Source organism: Phyllostomus hastatus, unplaced genomic scaffold (genome assembly GCF_019186645.2).
Source record: "Phyllostomus hastatus isolate PE091 unplaced genomic scaffold, TTU_PhHast_1.1 phas_contig_17, whole genome shotgun sequence".
NCBI lineage: Eukaryota > Metazoa > Chordata > Mammalia > Chiroptera > Phyllostomidae > Phyllostomus > Phyllostomus hastatus.
This window is the reverse complement of record NW_025333664.1, coordinates 98,131-119,194: the sequence shown is the minus strand read 5'-3', so window position 1 is coordinate 119,194 and position 21,064 is coordinate 98,131. Positions and strand designations below refer to the sequence as shown.

General features: G+C 69.1%; 1 protein-coding gene across 1 annotated transcript in view; it reads left to right on the top strand.

Annotated features, from left to right (window-relative positions):
* The first annotated feature begins 783 nt into the window (after positions 1-783).
* Positions 784-21,064, top strand: part of MYT1 (myelin transcription factor 1) — a 42,390-nt gene continuing 22,109 nt past the window's right edge. Inside the window, exons 1-5 of the mRNA XM_045832944.1 lie at positions 784-816; positions 10,784-10,881; positions 17,418-17,472; positions 18,189-18,219; positions 20,542-20,604. Coding sequence (XP_045688900.1) covers positions 17,418-17,472; positions 18,189-18,219; positions 20,542-20,604 — 149 coding nt within the window. The 5' untranslated portion in view covers positions 784-816; positions 10,784-10,881. The remainder of the gene's footprint in view (positions 817-10,783; positions 10,882-17,417; positions 17,473-18,188; positions 18,220-20,541; positions 20,605-21,064) is intronic.

The window sequence follows — 21,064 nt, the reverse complement described above, 5'->3', positions numbered from 1 at the left end:
CTTTGTGTGTCTGAGTGTATTTTGCAGGCTGTGGCCGTGGATGCTACTTTGCACCTGGACACAGACCCCCACGGGGGTCTCGGGCTGAGCCTGCAGGGGGGCCACAGGCCGCCCCCGCTCCCTGCGAGGGATAAACCCTGCCCCGAGCTCCTTGCTACCAATAAACATTGTGGAGCACTTTGCCTGCAGCCGCGCTAACCGGGGCATCTGTCATTCCGGTTGCTGCTATTAGGAATTATTGGACTGAACCACTGGCGGAGAAAGCACGGGGGGGTGAGCGTGGCGGTGGCAGGGCCGCCTGCCCTTCTGTGTGTTTTGCATGAAAACAGACCCCATCGGTGCTGCATGTTAATGGTAAATCAGCGTGGGCAGAGGCAGGCACGGGGCTCTGGCCACGGCTCGGGGCCGCCGCAGGGGGCTCTGCCGGCCGGGCCCCTCTCGGCTCCCAGGTCAGCAGCCCCATCTCGCTGATGCTATACTGTAAATTTATTTCACCTCGGAGAGTAAACAGATATATCGGCGCCCCAAGGGTTCATGGGTAGCGTATTTACAAAGGAGCCTCTCTGCCAGCCCGTGCCACCGCTGCTAATGAGAGCGGTCATTAAGTAAATGAGACGTCGCCTCCCGCTGGCTGGGGGCTTGCGCGCCGAGGGGAGAGGACACCGCGCCGAGACCCACACGCAGGCGGCCCCCGTGTGACGCGGGGGAGGCGGCTGCCCGCCCCGCCCCCGGCCAGCCCGCACCCCCCATGTAAATTTCATGATTGCTTTCCGTGATGTCATTTTGAGCGAGGACAGACAATAGCTGTGGGGAAAGGTAAGTCCGTGTTTCGCTCTCTCGCTGACAAAGGCAGACGCCTGGTGCCCGGCTTCTCCCCGCCGAGGGGGACAGGGCACCGCTGGCGGCCGCGATGGGGGCTTTCTTTGCTGGAGGAGCGGGTCTGGGGGCTGCTCTTTAGAGCCTCGCTGTTGGACGCAGGCCCCCCCCCCCGTCTGCCTACCGCTGCCTCCTCCTCTCTCGAGGTCGTTCCGGGCTCGCTCACGCGCTTGGCCTCTCGGGGCCCAGTGGACGGCCGTGCGTCTGCCGGAGGAGACACTGGGGGGACCTTGCACGCAGATGAGAAACTTTGTGCAGGTTTCTGGGGGAGGAGCAGAGACGCACCTGCCGCCGGGGGCAGGGGGGACCCGGTGGCCGTGGCCCGGGCAAGATGCTGGCCCTGCCGTCGCCTGCGGGCTCGGCCGGCGCGGGGACGGAGGCGTGGGCCCCCGCCCGTGACTCGGAGTGCAGCTGGCCGTGCGAGCGTGCGGGCTCCGTGCGCCACGCGTCCCCGGAGTTGGGGAGCGGGGTGCAGGTGCGTGCGTCTGTGGGCAGGCGTCCCGGGCTGAAGGGCCTTCCCTCCCGCTGCCCTTCTCGCGAGCCGCTGGTCCCGCGAGCTGTTGTTTATGTGCCTGTGTAACTGCACCTGCGAACTGAAGACTGAGAATCAGGGCCGGCCACGCAGCCGGCGTGAGCTCGGGGCAGCGTCGTGCCCTCACCTGCAGGGTGACGCGTCTGGGCCGGGGACATTGTCCACTGGACGCACTTTCCTCTTTGTGACCCGGGGACACAGCCGAGCCGGGGGCTGCTGGGCGCGGGGCCCTCCTCCTGCCACCACGGCTGCGGCCGATCTCTGTGTCCCTGTCATCGGCGGACACCCCTGGCCGGTGGAGTTTGCTTGATTCCTGAACCAAACGCCTGTGAGGGGGCTCTGGGGGCAGGATGTGGGCTGGGGCTCGGGCCATTGGACTCTCCCTGGGATGGTAGCAATGACACCAATCACCATCGTCACCCTTTGGGCAGAGGGAGGGGTTTTGCGTCGGCGGTTTCACAAGAGTCGGAGAGACCAGCCAAGGTCCCCGAGGCCGGTGGCCGAGGGAACAAAAGGCGGGCGGGTGCTGGGCAGCATGGGGGGGCGCCCCCGGCGAGGTGTGACGGGGTGCGCTCGCTCTGACCCCGCGGTGGGGGGAGTTCCTTGCCACCAGGGCTCCCCCCACTGTTGGTCCTTGCTGTGGTTATCACTCCTTCCATATGCTCTGCCAATTAAGGGTAAACAAAAGAGGGGCCTGGAGTCTGAGGTGCCGGCGCGAGGGTGTCGGGGAGGGTGTCGCCCACGGGCAGGACCCAGCCCAGCTTCCCTGGCTGGTCGCTGGGCGGAGGAGGTCGGCCAGGGCTTGATGTGAAGAGAAGGAGGCATGTGTGTGACCCCGGTGCCCCTGGAGCTGGGGACGGAGTCCGAGCAGCAGCCCGACTCCTGGGTGGTCCCAGGCTCCCCGCGGCCGCAGACAGTTGGATCTGGAAGCCTGTCCACCTCAGAGCCCCCTGAGTCCGAGGGGCCCAGAGGTGGGCCTGGGCACTCATGCAGGCCAGGGGGTCACTCCTGACCCGGGGCCTGTGGGACCCTCAGTGTTGCTCAGGACGAGAGGCAGCCCCCAGTCCTTGCAGCCAGTACACCTGCTCAGAAGGTCCTGGCAAGGGGAGACTCTCCCCGGTGGCTCCTGGTGCCAGACAGCAGGGTCCCCAGGCAGAGGTGACCCCACGCAGCAGGCAGAGCCCTTGGGGCTGAGTGGGTGCTCTGTCCCAGGCATCACAGTGGCTGTCACGGGAAAGCCGTGTCGGGACTCTGAGGTGGCAGGGAGCTGTGGGTGAGCGTGTGCCCCCAGCATCCTCAGCCCTGACCCCGGTGGCTCTGCTTCTGGCTGGAGTCTGGTGGGGCTGTTTCCGGCGCTCTCCCTGGTGCTGCCCAGAGCCTGGGCCCCTCCTTCCTCCTCCTGCCCCACTGGCCTGGCGTCCCCCAACGCGCCCACGAGGGCCTGGTAACCCTGTGTGAGCGTGGGGTGGGGGTGCTGGCTGGGGTCTGCAGGGCGCAGGCAGCCCGGACCTGGGCCGACCTCCATCTGGGTGGCCCCATGCCTGGGCGGCGGCCGCACAGCCGGGCGTGCGGGTTTGCACGGCCCGGCACTGGGCACAGCGGCAGGACGAGGTGCAGAGGGGCCCCCGGGGGGTGGGCATGCTGGGGGCCTGTGGTCCTCCTGGACGGAGGCCTTGTGCTGCAGGCCCCACCTCCGCAAACGCCTCTGCCGGCGAGGGCGGCCAGAGGGACAGGAGTGACAGCAGCCGGCCGGGCGGGGGTGCCGCCGGTCACCTGATCCGCGGCCAGCAGGGCGCTGGGCAGCCGGTCAGACGCACGTCAGTCACCCGCCTGCTGGGGAGAGCGCTGCGCCGGCCCCGCCCGGGAGGGCCGGCCCCGGGCCCTCGCTGTGGGTGCTCTCTGGCCCCCTCGCCCCGGCTTCCAGGCCCCCGCCCTGCCCGTGCGCTTTCTTTGTGGACTCCTTCATGAATAAACCAGGGGCTGAGCGCCCTCGCACGCAATTTCCACGGGAGTTCTGCGGTGACGGTTTACAGGAAAGCGGTCTCGGGAGCCGGCGTCATCAGGAGATTAGTCAGCCCGAGAACGCTGCTTCCCGGAAGGGGTGAGAGCGGCCCCCGCAGCCCCCGCAGCCCCGTCCTTCCTCGGCGCCCCCCACCCCCACCCCCACCCCCAGGCGGCCCAGCCCGGGGGGCTGCGGGGCCTGGGGCGGATGTCCAGGTTCTCGCAGTATTTTCTGCCTTTCACGGACACTGAAATCTCCGAATACTGCTTTAAAACCTCAGTCAAGCCGAGGGGGGAGAGAGGTTTTCACACGACTCGAGAGGCGGCTGCTCTCAGAGTCCGGAGCCTGCGTCAGCGAGGCCAGACGCGTGATGTGTGCGGGGGGCGGGGGGCGGGGGGCGGGGGGCAGGTGGGCGGGGGGGGGGCACAGCCTGCCGGAGGCTCCTCGTCGCCGCCAGCGCCGCCGGAGCGAACCAGGGCCCATCCGAGCCCTCCCCGCCCTCGCGGGCTCGGTGCACGGGACACAGGGCGCGTTCCTGGTGCGGAGGGGCACTTTGCCCACCGCTCCATCCCGTCTGCACTTCTGAATCGGCCCCCACAGATGCAGTGCTGTTCAGGGGAGCGACGGAAGCTGGGCGGGGGGCGGCTGTGAGCTCTGCCAGGGTTAGAGCGGCGGTCGGCGTGGGGGCGGGGGTGTGGACCCGCACAGGGTGGGCATCGCCACCTCGTGCCGCCGTCCCGCCATCTGGGCTCTGCGCCTGCAGCCCCACCTTCAGCTGCGCCCCAGCAGCTGCAGGGGGTGGCCCCCGGGGTAGCCGGGAGTCCGTGGTCGCCTGTGCTGTGTGTGCTGTGCTGTGCCGGGGGGCTGATCTGGACCGTGGCTGGAACAGGGCCGCTGTGGAGGCTGTGTGTGCACGGCAGGCCCTTGGAGGGTGGGCGCTCCGTGCTGCCCGGAGGGCTGGCGAGGTGCGAGTGGGCACACCGTGAGCTAGATGTTGGGGCTGGGGGGGCGCCATCTGGCCTTGCGCCTGGCTTCACACCTTGGGGTGTGGGGCTGAGGGCTCTGGTGGAAGCCACCTGGGTCCCCTCCTGTCCTCCTGTCGTGTTGCCTGAAAGCCGCACATGGGAGAAGCAGCAGCAGGACCAGGCCCTGGAGCCGCAGGCCCGGCTGCCCTCCCCCCTGTGGGGCTCTCGCTGGACCCGGGGCCTCGCACCCCTCCCTCCCCGTGCCTCCTGCTGGGGTGGGGCCTGCACACGCTGTGGTGCCAGGTGCCTGCTGACAAGGTCCAAGAGTGTCCCTGGGCTCCGAGACCTCAGGGCCGAGGCAGCGAGGTGGCAGGTGTGGGGTCCTGGGGCGCGTGAGCCAGGCCACGGCTCTGAGGGCCCCTGACGTGACCCGGCTTCCCCGGGCGGGTGTCTGGCTGAGCCGGCTGGTCGCGACCTTCAGAGTTCACTCCCACCGTCTTCGTGGGATTCGGAGAGTTACCTGCTTCAGGTCCCTGCGGAAGGGCCGGCGGTCCTCTGCGAGGCATTGTGGAGGCCACACGCCGCCGCTGACATCGGTGCTCAGAGCCAGGGCCCTGCCGGTCCCGGGGTCCCGGACAGTCACCCACAGTCCAGGGCCCGGGCTCGGGGGCTCAGGGTGGCCTGTTTCGCCACCAGACCCGACGGAACCGCACGCTCATGTGCCAGTCGCCGGGGGCACATGAGATCGTGCCGGTCCTCACGCCCTCTCCCCGGCCCCCGTGTGCGCGGCAGAGACACGGCCTTGAGCTAGAAAGGGCTGGCTGCATTGTTTCACGGAGGACGGGCCACCGCCCGCAAAAATCGACACTGTCGTCCGCCTCTGTGCCGGGGGTCGAACGTCCCGTGCCCTGGGGGTGGAGGCCGCGGCGCCCCATCTTCTCGACAGGCCCCGAGGCAGGCCAGCCAGCTCCCAGGTGCGCGCAAGGTGTGGCCGGGTCAGACGTGGCTCCCTCAGGGCCAGCCAGCCCCCCAGGGCCCCAGCGCCGCCCCGGCTGCCGTCCGGCCTGCACGGCCCTCCCAGGAGGTGCCCTCGGTCTGCGTCCGGCCGGCCTCCAGCCCTACCCTCCGTCCCCGGGTCAAGGTCCCCGGCCGGCTTCCCCAGCGGAGTTTCCCTCCTGCAGCTGGACTTTCTCGTTCAAGGCTTTGGGCAGGCGCCACCGGGGCCTCTCTGGCTCCACTCTCGCTCTCTCAGGTGACTGGGCCTTGAACCACCTGTCTCAGCGGCTCTGTGAGGACACTGCACCCTCTTGGCACCTGTCCCTGCCCCCTCTGCGGGGCACCTGCTGGCCCGGGGCCGGCCCGCCTGGCAGGGGCCGGGAGGCAGGTGCTGCCCCGGGTTCCCTGGGCTGGACACGCCACTTGCTCCTCAGTGCTGGTTCTGGGGTTGGAAGGAAAGTGAGGTGAGAGCAAAAGCTGCCTAAATGCCCCACGGAGGAGTTTCCGTTCTGCATCCTCCGTCCACTCGGCTCCGTCCGAGGCCAGCTGTGCCCCAGGGGAACGGCGCCCGAGCGGCCGAGTGACCCCACGGAAGGGCTGCCTCTCGTTCTTGCTCCTTGCGGTCTGGTCTTGGAGGACCGAGATTCCACCCCAGCCGAGGTGGCTTCCTGAGGCCCCTGAAGCAGGTTACCTGGGAGGGTTTCCCTCCCCCGACACACACAAAGTGGCCGTGTCCACAGTTTGTGTGACTTGTGACAAGTGGGGCCGTGCCACCTTCTCTCATGAGAATTCTGACGCTTCTCAGAAATGCTTCTGCGCCACCGGGAAAGCGGGGAGGGGGGGACCCCCAGGCAGGGCCCTGTTCCCTCAGGGCGTCGGGAGCGAGGCGAGGGGTGGGTTTGGTGTGGCCCCTGACAGGCTGGGGGTTTGGGGCCCTGGTCCTGCCGCCCAGATGCAGGGGACGGTCAGCTTCCATCCAGGACCTACACGGGACCCCAGACGGGCTCGGGGGGGTGGTGGTGGGGGGGAAGCCAGGTTCCAGCCCTTCTTATGGGGGGGGTGTGCTCCCAGGCAGGGGTGCGACATCTGGGCCCTGGTGGGGTGCCCCCCATCCCCCCCACCGTGAGGCCCCTCATGGTCCAGAGTCCCACTGAGCGACCCTAAAAGGCAGCCGAGTGCCGCTGGGCGTGGCCGTGAGGCTCCCCACCAGGCGGAGCCGCTCGGAGCCCCGGAGCTGGGCCTAGTTTCAGTCTGCAGGGATGTCGGCCCTGGAGCGGCCCTCCCCCCAACAGGACCTGGGGGTGGAGTGCGGCCCCAGAGTGGCCTGGGCCTGGTCGGGGGTGTCCCCGCCTGGAGTGTCCTTTCCGAGTGGGGCGTGGGCACGGAGCCTTGAGCAGCTCTCCTGTGTGCACTCGGGGCGGGGCCCGTTCTGGTCGGGTTTGCTTTGGGGGCCCAGGCCGAGTGCGGCTCCGAGGGGGAGGGGGTGGCCGGTCCCCAGGCCGGACAGTCCTGGCTGAGAAAGGGTTTCCTGGCAGGAGTGGGGCTGGACCGGAGTCCTGGGAAGGCCCCTCCCGGCCCTGGGAGGCCGCTGTGCGCCCTGGAGGCCAGGGACCTGCCTGTGCGGGGCCCCAAACCAGTCCTCCGGCCGCCCCGGGGGCAAGGCCCGTGCCACCCCTCTGTCACGCTGCCTTGTCCTCCTCTGCACCCCGGCCGCACTCCAGGAGTGAGACAGCCTGGGGGGCCGGGGGCCTGCTCCCCTGAGCGCGGGGGCAGCCCAGGCTCTGGGCCGGGGTGGGGGGTGGGGGCAGCAGGTGGACACAGAGGAAGAGCCGGCGGCAGTTGCAGAGTCCCTGGGGGCTGTGGGCGGGAGCAGGGGGCCGAGTGGGTGTCTTCCCAGCACCTGCCTGGCCTCGCCCTTGGGTGGGTCAGGGCAGTCGGAGGGGCCCCCACCCTAGCGCCTCCTGCGTCCACGCAGCCCTGGGGCTCCATCGCCCTTGGGCCCCCCAGAAGGGGTCCTCCTCACCCCTGTCCTTCCAGCCTTTCCTACTGGCCGGGAGGGCCGCTGCTCCGGGCCCGCCTTCTGGGCTGGGGAGCACGTGTGCCAGCTCCTGAGAGCACCCCGGGGCCCTGTCAGCCCCGATGGAGGCGGCGAGCGGAGCCAGAGAGGACCCCTGCGGGAATCCGCGTGGGCGTCGGCGTGGCGCCCCGGCGCCCGCACTCTGGACACCTGCCTGGGTCGGAGGCCTGGCCGGGCACCCCTGTGTCGCTCCCAGGGGATGCGTGGCCTGTGCTGGGGGGGAGGGCACCCCCTCCCGCCAGGCTGGGACCCGCCCTCCCCTGCTGGCGGGCTCTACGACAGGCCGCCTGGAGGGCGTCCCGTGATTTGGTTTGGAAAGTCATTATTACCGCGAGCACTTTAGCTGCTGTTTTTACAGCCCGGGTAAGGTTAAAAGAAATAATAATAATAATAATAATGTAAGGGAGGCTCAGCCCCAGTAACTGCCTGCACCGTGCTATTTGCATTTTTAAGGAAACACTTCTTTGAGACAGCTTGGGTGAAAGGTCACCATTTGCATATAAATGGAAAAGAAAGTGTGCGAGGCTGGAAGTTACGTCGCATTATTTCCTCAGCGGAGAGCTGCCGTGGCAGAGATTAAGGGACACGGCTTGCATTTGGCTTTTATTGAATAGAGCGAGCACCAGCGAGGCCGATTGGGAGGCAAAATAATGAGAGAAATGTGCAGCGCGAGGGGCTGCCGGCCCCCGCCCCCCTCTCGTTTCCACCTAAACTCAGCAGAAGCAAGCAGGTCTGCCTTTGCTCCGCTCAGCAAGTCTTCGCTTCATTCCCGCTGAACACCCTTTAAGGAAAAAGGAAAGAAAAAGAGCAGAACGCCTCATTTGCCCTTCAGCCCTGTCTGCGCTTCCTGCCCAGTGCTGGCCCTTGGGTGGGGTGCCAGCGCTGCCTGAGGACCCCCACCGCAGCTGGGCCTCCAGGCAGGGAGGCCGGGGTGAGAGGGCACCCCGTCTTGGAGGCCCGGGCTGCAGGAGACGCTGTGGGGGGCAAGCGTGGGGTCTGAGGGTGTCCCGAGGCCCCTGCCTGGGGCCCGCGGCGTCCAGGGCAGTCAGTCCTGCAGCCCGTGCAGTCAGTCAGTTTGTGGGGGGACGGTGCTGGGAAACGGCGGGCACACCTCTTTCCCCACTTTTTATCGCTGAGTGGGCGTGCACGACCTGCTTTACCCACCGGGCAGTGGGCGTCATGTCGATGCACCGTCGTGGCTGCCGACCGGGGGGAGCCGAGGCCTCGGCACGTCCCCAGGACGGCACCGGGCGCCACGGTGATCCCCCCGCCCCTGCTATGGCCCCCGCGCCACCTGCACCACCCCAGGCAGAGCCACCGCGCCCCCCACAGTCCTCCCAGACCCCTGCCCCTCCGGCCCGTCTCTGGGCTCTGGGGGCTCGCCATGTCCAGGCGGGCGGTGCGCGGGGAAGCAGCCGTGCGATGCTGTGTTTTCCATCCGTCCCACGCCGTGCAATGCCGTGTTCTCATCTGTTCCACGAGGAGCACCTGGCTCCTCTGTGCCCCCGAACACGGCTCAGTGGCGTTCTGTCGTGTCCTTGCGGCCGCAGACGGACGCAGGGTCCCGACCACGTGTTGGCCGCCGGGAACAGAGGGCGGAGAAGAGCCGTGTGCCAGGCCCCGTGCGGACGCGTGTTTCCGTTCTCTCGGGCCTGGGGCCGGGGCCGCAGTCGGGGCCGCGTGGCGACGCCGTGCTAGGGGCTTGGGGCAGCTGCCAGGCGAGCTCTCCTTCCTGCCAGCGACGTGTCGGTGTTGCCGCCTCCTCACATTCTCTCTGACACTGGTTACTGTCTTTTCACAAACTGCAGCCACCTCTCGCCCTGGTTGGTGGGTCTCAGTGAACCGAGCAGGGCCCTCGGACCAAAGGGTCGCCGGTTCCATTCCCAGTCCCGGCACAGGCCTGGGTGGCGGGCCAGGCCCCCAGCAGGGGGCGCGCAAGAGGCAACCACACACTGATGTTTCCCTCCCTCCCCTTCTCCCTCCCTTCCCCTGTCTCTCTGAAAATAAATAAAGGACATCTTGTAAAAAGAGAAAAAAACCACAACCACTTTGGCGAGTCGGTGGCTTTGATCCGCGTGCCCCCAGGGCTGCGTGCGGAGCACCTTTGCGTGTGCGCCGTGGCGTCGGCACGGGGTCTCGGGACGCGTGCCTGAGCAGGAGGGGGCTGGGCTTCCCTTCCAGCCTCCAGGGCAGGTGGCAGCAGAAGCCCCGGGAGCCCTCGTCTCCTGTCAAAACAGAAAACCAGCCGTCCCACCCCCATGCTCGCACTGCGCACCCCCACTGGGCAGCTCCAGGAAGCAGGAGGGACTTTGAGGGGTCGACAGGGCTGGGGCACCTGCTGGGGCGCCTGGTGTGGGGGGAGCACCCTGCTGGCACCCCAGACCTTGGCCCCTATGTCCTCCCTCCTGCGCCGCCTCCTCCTGTGAACTCAGGGCCTGTGTGACTCCCAAATGCTGTCCCCGCGGGCCTGTCATGGTCTGGAAATCTGAGCCCCCGCGTGCCCATGACGCCGAGGACCCAGGAGCTGGACAGTCACACAGTCGCACAGCTCCCTTCTCTGATTCGGGCCGTCCCTCCCAGGGCCCCCTGCAGGGGACCCGGGGCTCAGTGAGGGGGCACACAGTAGGCACCCAACTGGCCCTTTGGGGACCTTGCATTGGGCGTCCCCTTGACAACCAGGCCGCTGCTCTCTGGGTCCTGCTCCTGGAGGTCCCGGAGGCCCTTTGGGGGCGCGGAGTCACGTCCAGCCAGAGGACACTGGCCAGGAGCCCCAGGGGAGCCTGGGGCAGAGGAGTGGAATTCTGGAGAAGCCGAGTGTGGGGGCCTGTCCGGCAGGAGGGGGCACGGCGGGCACGAGAGCGCCCGGCCCGACCGGCCGTCCCCCTGTCACGCAGAGGCAGGGAGCAGCCGCAGGAATTTTTATTTCCTGTTTTTATTGTTGTTCCTAATGACCTTCCTTTGAAAGGCGGCCGTCCTGGAAAGCCAGTCGTCATGGAAACAGGGAGTGCCGGCGGGGGATAGGTACACAATGCGTTTCTTTGTCACGTCCAGCTGATGCCTCAGCCTCTGCCTGTGAGGAATCAAACGTGCGCAGCGGGCGTCGTTGCAGAGGCCCAGGCCATGCCGGACACCAGGGCGGGGGCAGCACAGGGTCCCCTCAGGGACCCGCACCAGCCCAGGCTGGAGACCCACAGCGTGTCCCCTGCCCCCGACAGAGCGAGGGCCCTGAGAGAGCTCCTCCTCCGGCCCCTTGTGTGTCTGCTGGTGGCTTCCGCCCCTCGGCTCCTGCCCACGCCGCCCGCATGCACTCACTGTCCCCTCTCTCTGTCCCTCAGAAAATGAGTTCCGGGGCGAGCTGCTGAGCCAGAGGTGGACGTGCGGGGACAAGGCCGGCCGCTGCAGGACCCCGAGGCCCCCGGACAGGCGCGGCAAGGTGAGGCGCGGTGGGAGGGCTGCCCTGCCCCGGCCTGGGGTCTGGGCCCAGGCCCTTGTCCCCGCAGGTCCGGAGCGCACACGGCGGCTTCCTCACGGGTCCAGAGTAGGCGAGGCACAGGAGGGGGCGAGGGCCGCCCAGGATCTTCTCCCTTTAGATCCGAAGGAGAAAAGTGAAGGGCTGGCACAGACCCACCTCAGGACAGCTGCCTCCCCTCGCTGGCCGAGTCCCGCCCCATGGCCCCTTGGTGCTGGGCAGGCCTCCTCAGTGCCTGCAGTCCCTTCCCCGCTGTGGCCGCAGGCCGAGGGTCCCTGCACACGCGTGAGGTGTGGTCACCTCGCTCACGTCAGTCTTCCCAGGTGGCAGCAGATGGTCCGCGCTGGCGTAAAACCCACTGGTGGCGGGGGCCCTGTCCTGGGACACTGCATGTGCCAGGACCCCGCCAAGCCCCCCATCCTAGAAGCTCCTGAATCGTGCTCTGGGTGAAGCTGGGCCCAGGGCCAGGCGGCCCTCAGAGACGCAGACTCCGTGGGCCTTCTCCCCGGAGCCTGACTCTGACGCCCCGCCCCTCAGGCCTGGCCCCCCGGGGTGGCAGCTGAGGTGGGGACGCCGGACGGGAAGGGCTGCGGAGTTTTAGGTCGCGGCCTCGTCCGAGGTGCTTTGTCCGGCTGGCACAGCCCAGCGTCTTTCTTCAGACCCGGGTGGGCGGCTGGCTCGAGCCGGGTGGGGGGTCTGTCTCGGGACCCCCGCCCAGTTGGTGCCCTGCAGGGCCGTCCAAGCAGCCGGGGGAGAGGAGAAGCCATGACTCCAGTCCCACCTTTAGGTAAATGTTCACCACTTTGTTCGTCATGGATTTTCTGCATCAACGTTGATGCTTTAAAACATCGCATTAAACTGTGAGTTAATCTTGGTCCCTGAGCTGTTGTCTCCCCCCTACACCTACACCTGCACCCGAGCGATCCCCTCCCCAGCCTCCCCCGCCCCAGCCCCTCGGCGGGGCAGAGGTCAAGACCTCAGGCGTCGCCGGCAGCCTCAGCGGTGTCTCAGGGCCAGGCCTGTGTGGAGAGCAAGTCGCCCCAAAGCAACTGGAATAGCAGCGTCGAAGATCGCCGGTCCCAGACCGTCACAGCAGACAGAGTAACGACGAGAAAGCCTGAAACGTCTTGAGAGATGTGTTGGGACGCGGCGACGCGGAGGGAGCAAACGCCACAGGGGAACGGCGCCGCACGGGCAGGGGCAGCGGCGCCGGCGGGCCTGCCCGACGCGGGGTCGCCGGGGGGTCTTCGGCTCGTGGGCAGCGCAGTGTCTGGAAGCACCTCGGAAGGGGGCCTGCCTGGGCGAGACCCGAGGCCAGGGCTGGGGGTGGGGTCAGGAGGTGGGGGTCCCCGAGGCTCTGGCTTGGCGAGCCTGGGGAGGGACCTGCCACAGAGCGGCCGTGCGCCACCACGCCGGGCTCTCCGGCAGCAGCGGCCTGTCCCACTGGCCGGCGCTTCCCTGCTGGGCGGGGCGGGCGGGGCCCCAGCTGCTGTTCTGACGTGCGTGGGAAGGTCAGCCTCTGGACAGCAGAGAGGCGGGCGGCAGTGGCAGGACTGGCCGCAGACTGGAGGCGGGTGGGGCGGGGAGCTCGAGGCCGGGGGCCGCGGAGCAGCCTGCTGTGGTGGAGGCTGCCGCCGGCCTCTGGGTTCAGCACCGGGCCTGTGGACAGCTCACCGACAGGCCGGCAGGGCCGGGGAAGGGCTGGAGCTTGTGTTTGCTGGGAGCGCTGGGGACTGCGAGTGTGTGTGAGTTTCTGCTTCGGGAGAAAGGGACTTGGTGCTGGCGGTCGGTGTTGAAAGCTCTTCTTGGCCTCAAGGCGGGAAGCCTCGGGGCCCCGGCTGCAGGCTCGTGTGTGGGTGGCTAGAGATTCGGGGTCCAGGTTCAGCCGTGACGTCCTCCTGCCACGGACCCTGACTGGGGCTCCTGACCGGGGCTCCTGACTGGGGAGGGGGCACTGGCACCGGCGCCGCCTCCCTGGGTGGGCCCGACTCCCGCCTCTGGGCAGGCGGGGTGTCAGACAGAGGGGCTCAGACGTGGGGACCCCCTACCAGGGGTCCCTGTGCAGCTGTACTCCCTAACGGGGGGCTGCAGTGAGCTGGGGTCCCTGCTGAGAGGCCTCAGGAAAAGGCTCCCCGAGACACGAGTGGGCCGATGCCCCGTGGGTGTCCTTCCTGCAGCCCCGAGGGGCTGGTCTCTTCAGCTGCCAGGAGTCGGCCGACGGGGGGTGTCAGGGAACGTCAAGCACCAGAGGGGGGACAGGGCTGTCACCACAGGACCCGGGGAGCTGTGGTGGCTGTCGGGGGGTGCCGTGGTGCAGGCAGGGGGTTGCCCTCCAAGACTGGGGGGCGGAAAGCCGGCCATGTGCTGGGGGCTCCAGAGGCCGCGGCACCTGCCCGTCTCCTCTGAAGCCGGGGCTGCTCTGGGGCCGGTGGACTGGGCTCCGCACCGGGCGCGCGCAGGGAAAGGGAAGTGGGGAGGCAGTGCCGTGGGCGGGGGGGTCGAGGGGGTCCACGAGAGAGGGGCAGGGAGCCTCCTGGAACGCAGCCCCGAGGTCCTGAGTGGGGCCCGGGACGGGGTGGGCCGCAGCGCCGTCCACTTGCACGAGCGGGCGCAGCCCTCGCCGGGCAGTGAGGGAACAGAGTGTGCCCGGACCGCCACCCTGCCCTGGACAGAGGGGACGCTGGCAGGTGCTTCGGAGCCAGCAGGACGGTGACAGCCAGGTCCCGGCCCGGCCACCTTTGGTGTCCCTCTGTCCTCCTGACTGCGGCCACCCCTCCCTCCAGGCAGGGCGGACTGTGGCCCCCCAGGGGCCAGTGATGACCCCCTTCCTCTCCTCTGCCCCGGGGACACGGCAGTCCCCGCACTCGGGTGGACTGGACCAAGCATCCCAAGTCCGTCCTCACTCTCCAGCTCTGCCGGCTGCCGGGACGGGTTCTGAGTGAGACGAGGCAGTGACCTGTCCCCTCCCGCAGCCCAGGGCTGGGTGGACACCCCCGGGGCCCAGTCCAGGCCCTCAGAGACGTTCCTGGCTGTCCCCACTTGTCCGTCCATCCGTCCGTCCATCCATCCACCCATCCATCCTCGGGTCACCTGTGCTGAGCAGTGACCGGGGCTGCAGCCCCCCTCCCTCTGCAGGACACCGCAGCCCCCCACTCTGCAGGACACAGCAGCCCCCCACTCTGCAGGACACCGCAGCCCCCCACTCTGCAGGACACCGCAGCCCCCCCGCAGTGGGAACAAATGAGTTTGTGTCGGGTGGGACTGGGGGGCCGTGAGGGAAGGAGCGCCCCTGGGCGCAGGCGTGGAGCTGAGAGGCACTGTTGCCCGGAGGCGGCCGAAACGGCCCCTGGTTTTCACCGACCCACCGAGCCTGTCCTCCCCACCAGCGCTCCTCTTGAGCTCTCCCCTGACCCCCTTTCCCTGGAGCGAGGGACCCTCGGGTGCTGTGGGGGGTGCTGCTCTGCCTGGGACGCCCTGCAGGGCCAGGGTGGCAGGCTGTCCGGGGCTTCCCGGGGCTGGGCCTCAGCGGAAGGGCAGGGACGCGGCGCCGGGTGGGCTGCAGGGTCGCTGCTGGTCCGGGAGGGCTTGGGAGGAGCAGGAAAGACAGGTGTGAAAGAGGGAGAGAGACTGGGGCTGGGGTGAGCGGGGGAGCGAGAGAGGCAGGGAGGGGGCCCTGCAGAGACCACCCCGGGGCCCCGAACTTGGGGGGCGCAGCCTGTGGGCCGCGTGGGCCGGACTCCCGCACACAGAGCCCCCGCCGTGTCCACAGTGTCGCTGGCCGGATCCGAGTGCCGCTCGCTCCCCGCTCGGCCCAGTGTCCACGTGGACCCCCAGGTCCAGGGGCTGCGGACCGCATGTGCTTGCCTGGGGCCCGAGTTTGTAAGCGTCCGACTCAGGGTGGCCGGTGTGGGCGAGGGCGGCGTGCAGGCGGGTCTGGAAGGGGCCAGCCTCCGTGGCCGCCCAAGAGCCGCCTGCACGGGGAAAGCGCTGACGCAGTGTCTCGGGACTGGCAAGCGCAGAGGGGTGCGGCAGTGGCAGCCCTGGGTGGGGCCTGCGTCAGTGGCGGCACGAAGACACGGTAACCGGAGGGCCAGGAGGCCGGGGCTGCGTCTGCGCCTGGGAATGACTCCCCCCTCGTCCCCCACCGAAGACAGGACTCGCAAAGCATTCCCGGGGCTCAGAGCTGGGTTGGGGAGCACGGGGGTGTTCTGAGGGGGCTCCCGCCCCTGGAGGAGATGAGGCTGGGGTGGCTTGGCTGCGGCTGCGAAAGGGGGTCTTGTCACCCTCAAAGAGGGACACCATTCAGGGTTTGGGGGTTTTTTTGGCAGCAGGAAAACAGGAACTCGATGGGGCTGTGCGTGGAACAAGGGAAGTTTTTAACAATAAATGAATGGGAAATTGGGGTGTGTCTTCTTGCCTCTGTGGGGTGGGGCTCCGCCCGGGACACGGAGCGGCAATGTCTGGGGCCCAAGGACAGCGGAGAGCCCGCAGCCGCTGAGGCGCCCGCAGTCTCTGGGGCTTGGAGTTTGATCACAGCCTTGCCCAGCGCAAGGAGGCAGCCGGGAGTGCCGGCGTGGAACGGCCCGGAAATCTGCCCCGCTGACGGTGCCCCGAGTCTTCAGCTCGGACGGATCCACCCTCGCGAGGAAGAGCCCTCCTCTCCTCCTGCACGGGGCGGCGTCTTCCCTGCTGGCACCGAAGCCGCACGCGCCGAAGACAGCTCTGAGGCCGTGCGACGCCGAGGAACTGCGAACGGAAGGAGCCCGGGAAGGGCTCGAGGGTGCGGCCCACCCCGCCGCCCTCCCTGCTCCTGGCTCTGTGGGTCCCGAATCCGCAGGAGGCCCCAACGGCCCGGGCGCTGGACCCAGCGGAACTCGCGCCAGTTTCCGCGGGAAACCCCACGGGGGAAGAGCTGTGGACTGCATCTCTGCGGCGAGCAGGCCGGCGCCCGGCGATCAGCGCGACTATGCACCCCGCACGGGTGGTGGGCGGGCGCTGCGGCCCCTCGGACGTACGGACAGCCGGCTGGCGCGCTTGGAGGCTCAGAGCCGTAAGGAAGTCCCTTGGGCGGCTGCCCCCTTCTCATCGGCCACCGGGGGGGCCCTGTCCAGAACAGAAACGGAGACTCCGTGTCCTGGACCGACTGCTGCCTGGACGCCGCCCCGGGTTTCGGTTTCTCCCCTTTGACAACCACGTGACTCGTCTTCAGTGCCGCCGGTGTGGGCACTCGCCCTGCAAGCCTCACCGTGCTGACGGGGGTGTCCTTCCTCCGTGGTGCCCAGACGGCCACTTCTGCCCTCTGGCGCCTCGAGGCGGCCGGCGGGACTGCCCGCTCTTCTTCCCGGCCACGGGGACAGATGGCGAGGCCCACTCTCCCGGGGCCTCCTGGGGTGCCCGGTGGTGGGCACAGGCTTCCCTGCCTTGGAGACGGGGAGCACGGGGAGCCCCCTGCCCACCACCTGCCTGCTGCCTCGCTGTCACCTGCCTGCCCGGATGCGTCGTGGGTGACGCAGGGCGAGGATCCTGTGTGACGGCCTGTGGCTCCTGGGGGCTCCCTCAGCTCCCTCGGGGGACAGTGCAGGCGGCACCCCCCGAAGTGGGTCAGGGGCAGGGGCTGCTGGTGGGGTCCCTGGTGGACTCCGGAGGGGACCTCTAGGCAGCACCCCTCACTCCGCCCTGGGAGCAGTGACCCCTGGAGGGGCTGCTGGGTCCGGTGACACGTTGGCCTGTGTCCATGCCTCGGCCTGGCTCTCACCGACACAGACTCCACCGCGAGAGCCACAGTGTCCGGCACGGCCCGTGGCCCGTGGCTGGTCAAACCCAGATGGGCTGGGAGCCCGGGACGTGGGCGAGGAGGCTTCCCGGGGTTGTCGTGGAGCAGGCCACCACTCGTGGTTTTGCGTGGATTGCTGTCGGACGGGCTGGGACTGTCGGGTGCAGACCGGGCTGAGCGAGGCAGCATTGAAACCAGCCTTAGCTGCTTCCTTCTGTGCCCTGACACAGCCGTGGGAGCGTACGCAGTGACGAGGGTGACGCCCGCTCTGGGCCCCCGGGCGGCGGCGGCGGGGCCCTCGCCCACGTCGGGGAGGGTCCCTCCGCTCAGGCCACCTCTCCTCTGGCTGTTGGACGCTGTCCCAGCTCCGGACGCTTCCTGGAGGCCCATTCGGGTCCCAGCCCCCTGTTCCTGACAGGGCACCCTCACATCAACTCCCACGGGCTCTGGGGCTCAGTGGGGCCTGCGTCTGCAGTGGGTGCCCTGCCCCAGTGCCCAAGAGCGGGAGGTGGGGGTGGGGTGTGAGCCTGGGGGCGCGGAGCAGGCGCGGGGGACGGGGTCCCCAGGCTGGCCCGCTGCTCCTGGTGCCCGGCTTCCCTGCCCTGTCAGCGGCTTCTGGCCTCCGGTGTCGCAGACGCACCGTGCCCAGCGCAGCCGGAGCGGGAACTCGGCGGGGCGTCCCGCAGTCCCGACCTCCCGCCGACACGGCCCTCGTCTCGCCCCGCAGATGAGCCTGGAGAGCGAGGACAAGCGAGCGCGCACGAGATCCAAGGCCCTGCGAGGTGCGTCCTCCCCGCCCCCACACCCGTCCATGGCGCGGCTCTGCCCACGCCCCAGGTGTCCGTGCCCCAAAGCTGTAGATGCCACTGCTCCCACCGGCGCTCCTCGGGAGAACAGAGACCCCCAGCAGCGCCCCCCCCCGGGCCTGTTCCGCCTCTGAGGGCCCTGGCGGCTTCCGGGGGCTGAGATGAGGAGGCAGACCCGGCTGCCCAGGGCAGGGGTGTCCGTGTGCGACAGGCCGCCAGCCCTCCGTCGCTAGCCTCTGCCTCCTGGGATGTCCGCCTGGAGCTGCTGGGGCCTGGGAGGTGGCCGGGCTGGACGGGCAGGGGTGAGGAGGCACGGGGGCCCTGCCAGGACCGAGCCGCCCCCTGGGCCAGGGTGCCCTCGGGGGGGCGGGTGCCGAACTCCTCAGTGTGCCGGCTGCCCAGTGTGGCCCCGTGGGGCCCACCTGCCGTCCTCCCGTGCGGCCTGGCCTGCCGGGTCGGGTTTCCTGCCAGAAACCAGCCTGTCTGTGCAGTTAGGGAAGGAGACACCGGCCTGGCTCGGAGGGCCCGGGTCAGGGCAGCCCCTGTGTCCCGCAGGGTCCTGGCGGGGAGCGGGCAGAGCGTTCGCCTAGGAGGCCGGCCCGGTCCGGAGAAGGTGGGGCTCGGCCTCCGCTCTGCCCTCCCTGGCACCTGTGCCGCTCTGACCCCACGTGTCTCCTCCCCTCTCTCACCAGCACCCCCGGAGCCCACAGGAGCTGACCTCAGGTAAGAGAGCTCCCCGCTAGCACCGAGCGTGGTCTTGTCTGTGGCTCCGTCTCCAGCAGCCCCACCCTGGGGCCCCCTTTCCCTAACGAGGCCCCACCCTCTTTGCCACCTGTCAGCGGTCGTCACCCGCCTCCACTCCGGCCACACTGCGCAGCCCGCCTCACAGCAGGGGCAGGTGCGCGCCTGGCCACCAGCAGCACCTGCTGGCACCGGCCCCCACCCGCCCCCGCCAGCCACAAAGGGCCATCTCTGAGGTCTGTCACAGCGGCCGCTGTGTCGGACGGCCTGAGGCCACGTGTGGCCAGAGGTGGAGCAGGCTGTCCCCGGCCCTCGGAGCCTTCCGTCCTGGGTGTTGGTGCCGGCACAGGCAGGGCTGTGAGCGCAGGGGACCCACTGCGGGGTGTGCCAGAGGGATGCTGTTGTGAGGCTGGAGAAACTCAGGCGGAGTCACACGTAGGACTCTGGGTGGGCGAGGGCCCCACTGCCCTTGAGCTCCACGGCACCTCCGCCCTGCTGTCCCCTCGCCAGCGCAGGCAGAGCCCCGGCCTGGGGACAGCGCGGGGACTGTGACGAGGAGAGCAGTGACACGCGGCCCTCGGCTCCTCCGCCTCCAGAGAGCTCGCGGGTCTGTGGGCGTCCCCTTCGCGCTGAGGAGAGGTGACAGACACTCTCCCGGCGTCGCCGTCCGGGCCCATCTGCTGCTGCAACGCACGGCCCGTCGTGCTCAGGCCCCTCGGGCGGGTCGCTGGGACCCTCTCAGCGCTGACCGCACCAGGCCGTCCACGAGCCCGCCCCCAGGGCTGCTGCGGGGGGCACCGTGTCCCTTCTCTCACCCTCGGGACCCTCGGTGGCCCCGCACACAGGCTCGCAGGCCGGGCCGGAGGCCAGGCCTCGTCTGGACGGGTGGGCGGAGGTGGCCTCGGAGCAGGTGACGTGCTGGGGGCCATGCCAGGGCCCCACAGGACTCCCCGGCAGCTGTCACCTAATTGCCTGATTAACTCAGTGATTAATCGACTAATTGGGACCTCAGCCTCAAATCCCCCACAACAAGGAGCTTTTGTGGAAAGTCTCAAAGCCGGTTCTTGAGAGAGAGAAGCAAGTGTTGGGCACAGACTGGAACAGACAGGCCAGGGGCGGCGGCCACCGCTCCGTCTGCAAAGGACATCCTGGGGTGGGGGGGAAGGGGCCTGTCTCCCTCCCCCCATCCCCCCTCCCTCCTTCCGGCTCCTCGTGGAAACAATGAGACCCGGCGCTGACATCAGCCCGAGGCTCCGGCGCGGCCGGCGGCGGCCGGCGGCCCCAATGGGCAGCGGCCCTCCCAAAGGCCCCCCGCTGAGCTCAGGGCTTGGCCTCCACGCACCGCCCCTCTCCTCCCCGGCCGGGCAGCCGGTGTGGCTTCCTGGCCCGCCGGGCCCACGGCTGCCTGCGCTGGGCCTCGGCCCGTCCGCCGGGCGTCTGGACGGAGGTTGGGGCGGTGCGCCCACCTGGGTCCCTGGGCCTGTCTGCGTCGGTGGTCAGGCTCCCCCCCTTTAGGTGGCCTCCCCTGGGCCCCCCATCCCACTGGGCGTCAGTTTGCTGCTCCGTAAAATGCCGTGATGACGCCTCCGTGTGGGCCTTGGTCTGGGGACGTGTCCAGCAACCCACAGACACCTACCCCTCCGCCCACCCAGGCCCCTTGCTGTCCCGGGGAGCCGACTCCTGGGGAAGGGGTCTGGGTGGCGTGGTCCACGTCCATGAGCAGAAGTCTCTGGAGCTTCCCCCAGTTTGGGCCTACGGGGAGGCAGCTTGGTGCAGGGTGAGGAGCCCCTGGGGTCTCGCCCCGTCCACGTTTGCTCACCAGCGTGAGGTGGCGGGGGTGGGGGTGCTGCAAGAGGCCCAGCCCCACCCCCAGGGAGGCCTCACGGCAGCCGCGGGTCGCTTGCTGTCCTGGCCAGGGCCCCAGAGACCGCGGCCTCAGCACTGCAGACGGGCGATGGCCTGGAGCGGCCGTCTGTGCTCTGCCCGGGGCCAGCCTCAGGCGGGGGCCCTGGGGCGCCTCAGAGGGCCTGTCTCCCGGGGGCTGTCTCCTGCCGTGGGAAAGCCCTGCCCGTGGAAAAAGGAAGCTTGCAGGGGGGCCCCGCTGGAAGGCTCTGCTCACGTGCCCAGGTCCTCACAGTGAACACGCTCATGAAACTGCCGTGAGCCGGTCGCTTATTTATGGGGGGAATCCTTTCGTTAATCTCAGCTGACTGCAGGCGGCCGTGCTGACAGCTGCAGTCCGGAGACACCCACGGAGGGTCTGGGTGGGGCCCTCCCCCAAGTGACCTCTGCTTGTCTCCCCAGCTGCCCCACCCCGGGGTGCACGGGCGCGGGCCACATCCGTGGCAAGTACTCCAGGCACCGGAGGTAAGGAGGCCTTGGGCCCTCGCCTTGGGTCCTGGGAGGGTGGGGGGGTTGCTGGGTGTTGGAGCCCATCTCTTGCTCTGGCCTTTTGTGGATCTAGAACCTTCCAGTTGCGCACATTGCTGCAGTGTGCCGCCCTGGACCGGTTGCCCGGGGCCCTCAGAGTGCAGGGTGTGGCGTGGCTGCTGGGAGGCAGCAGGAGTCCACGCAGGAGCAGCTCCGGGTCACACGGGGGTGACCCGCCTCACCCCCCTGGCTGCACTTGACCTAGGGGCCCCCGCTGCCCCGAGTTCTGAGGGTGGGTGAGGGTGTGAAGAGTCTGCAGGTGGACGGGGTGGGCCGGAGCCCCCGAGGACCTGCCAGGTGGGCATGGAGCAGAGCAGTTGGGCGCCAGGCCTCACACTCAGGGGCCTTCTGAGAGAAGCCAGAAACGCAACTGAAAACACAATCGGGACAGTTCGGG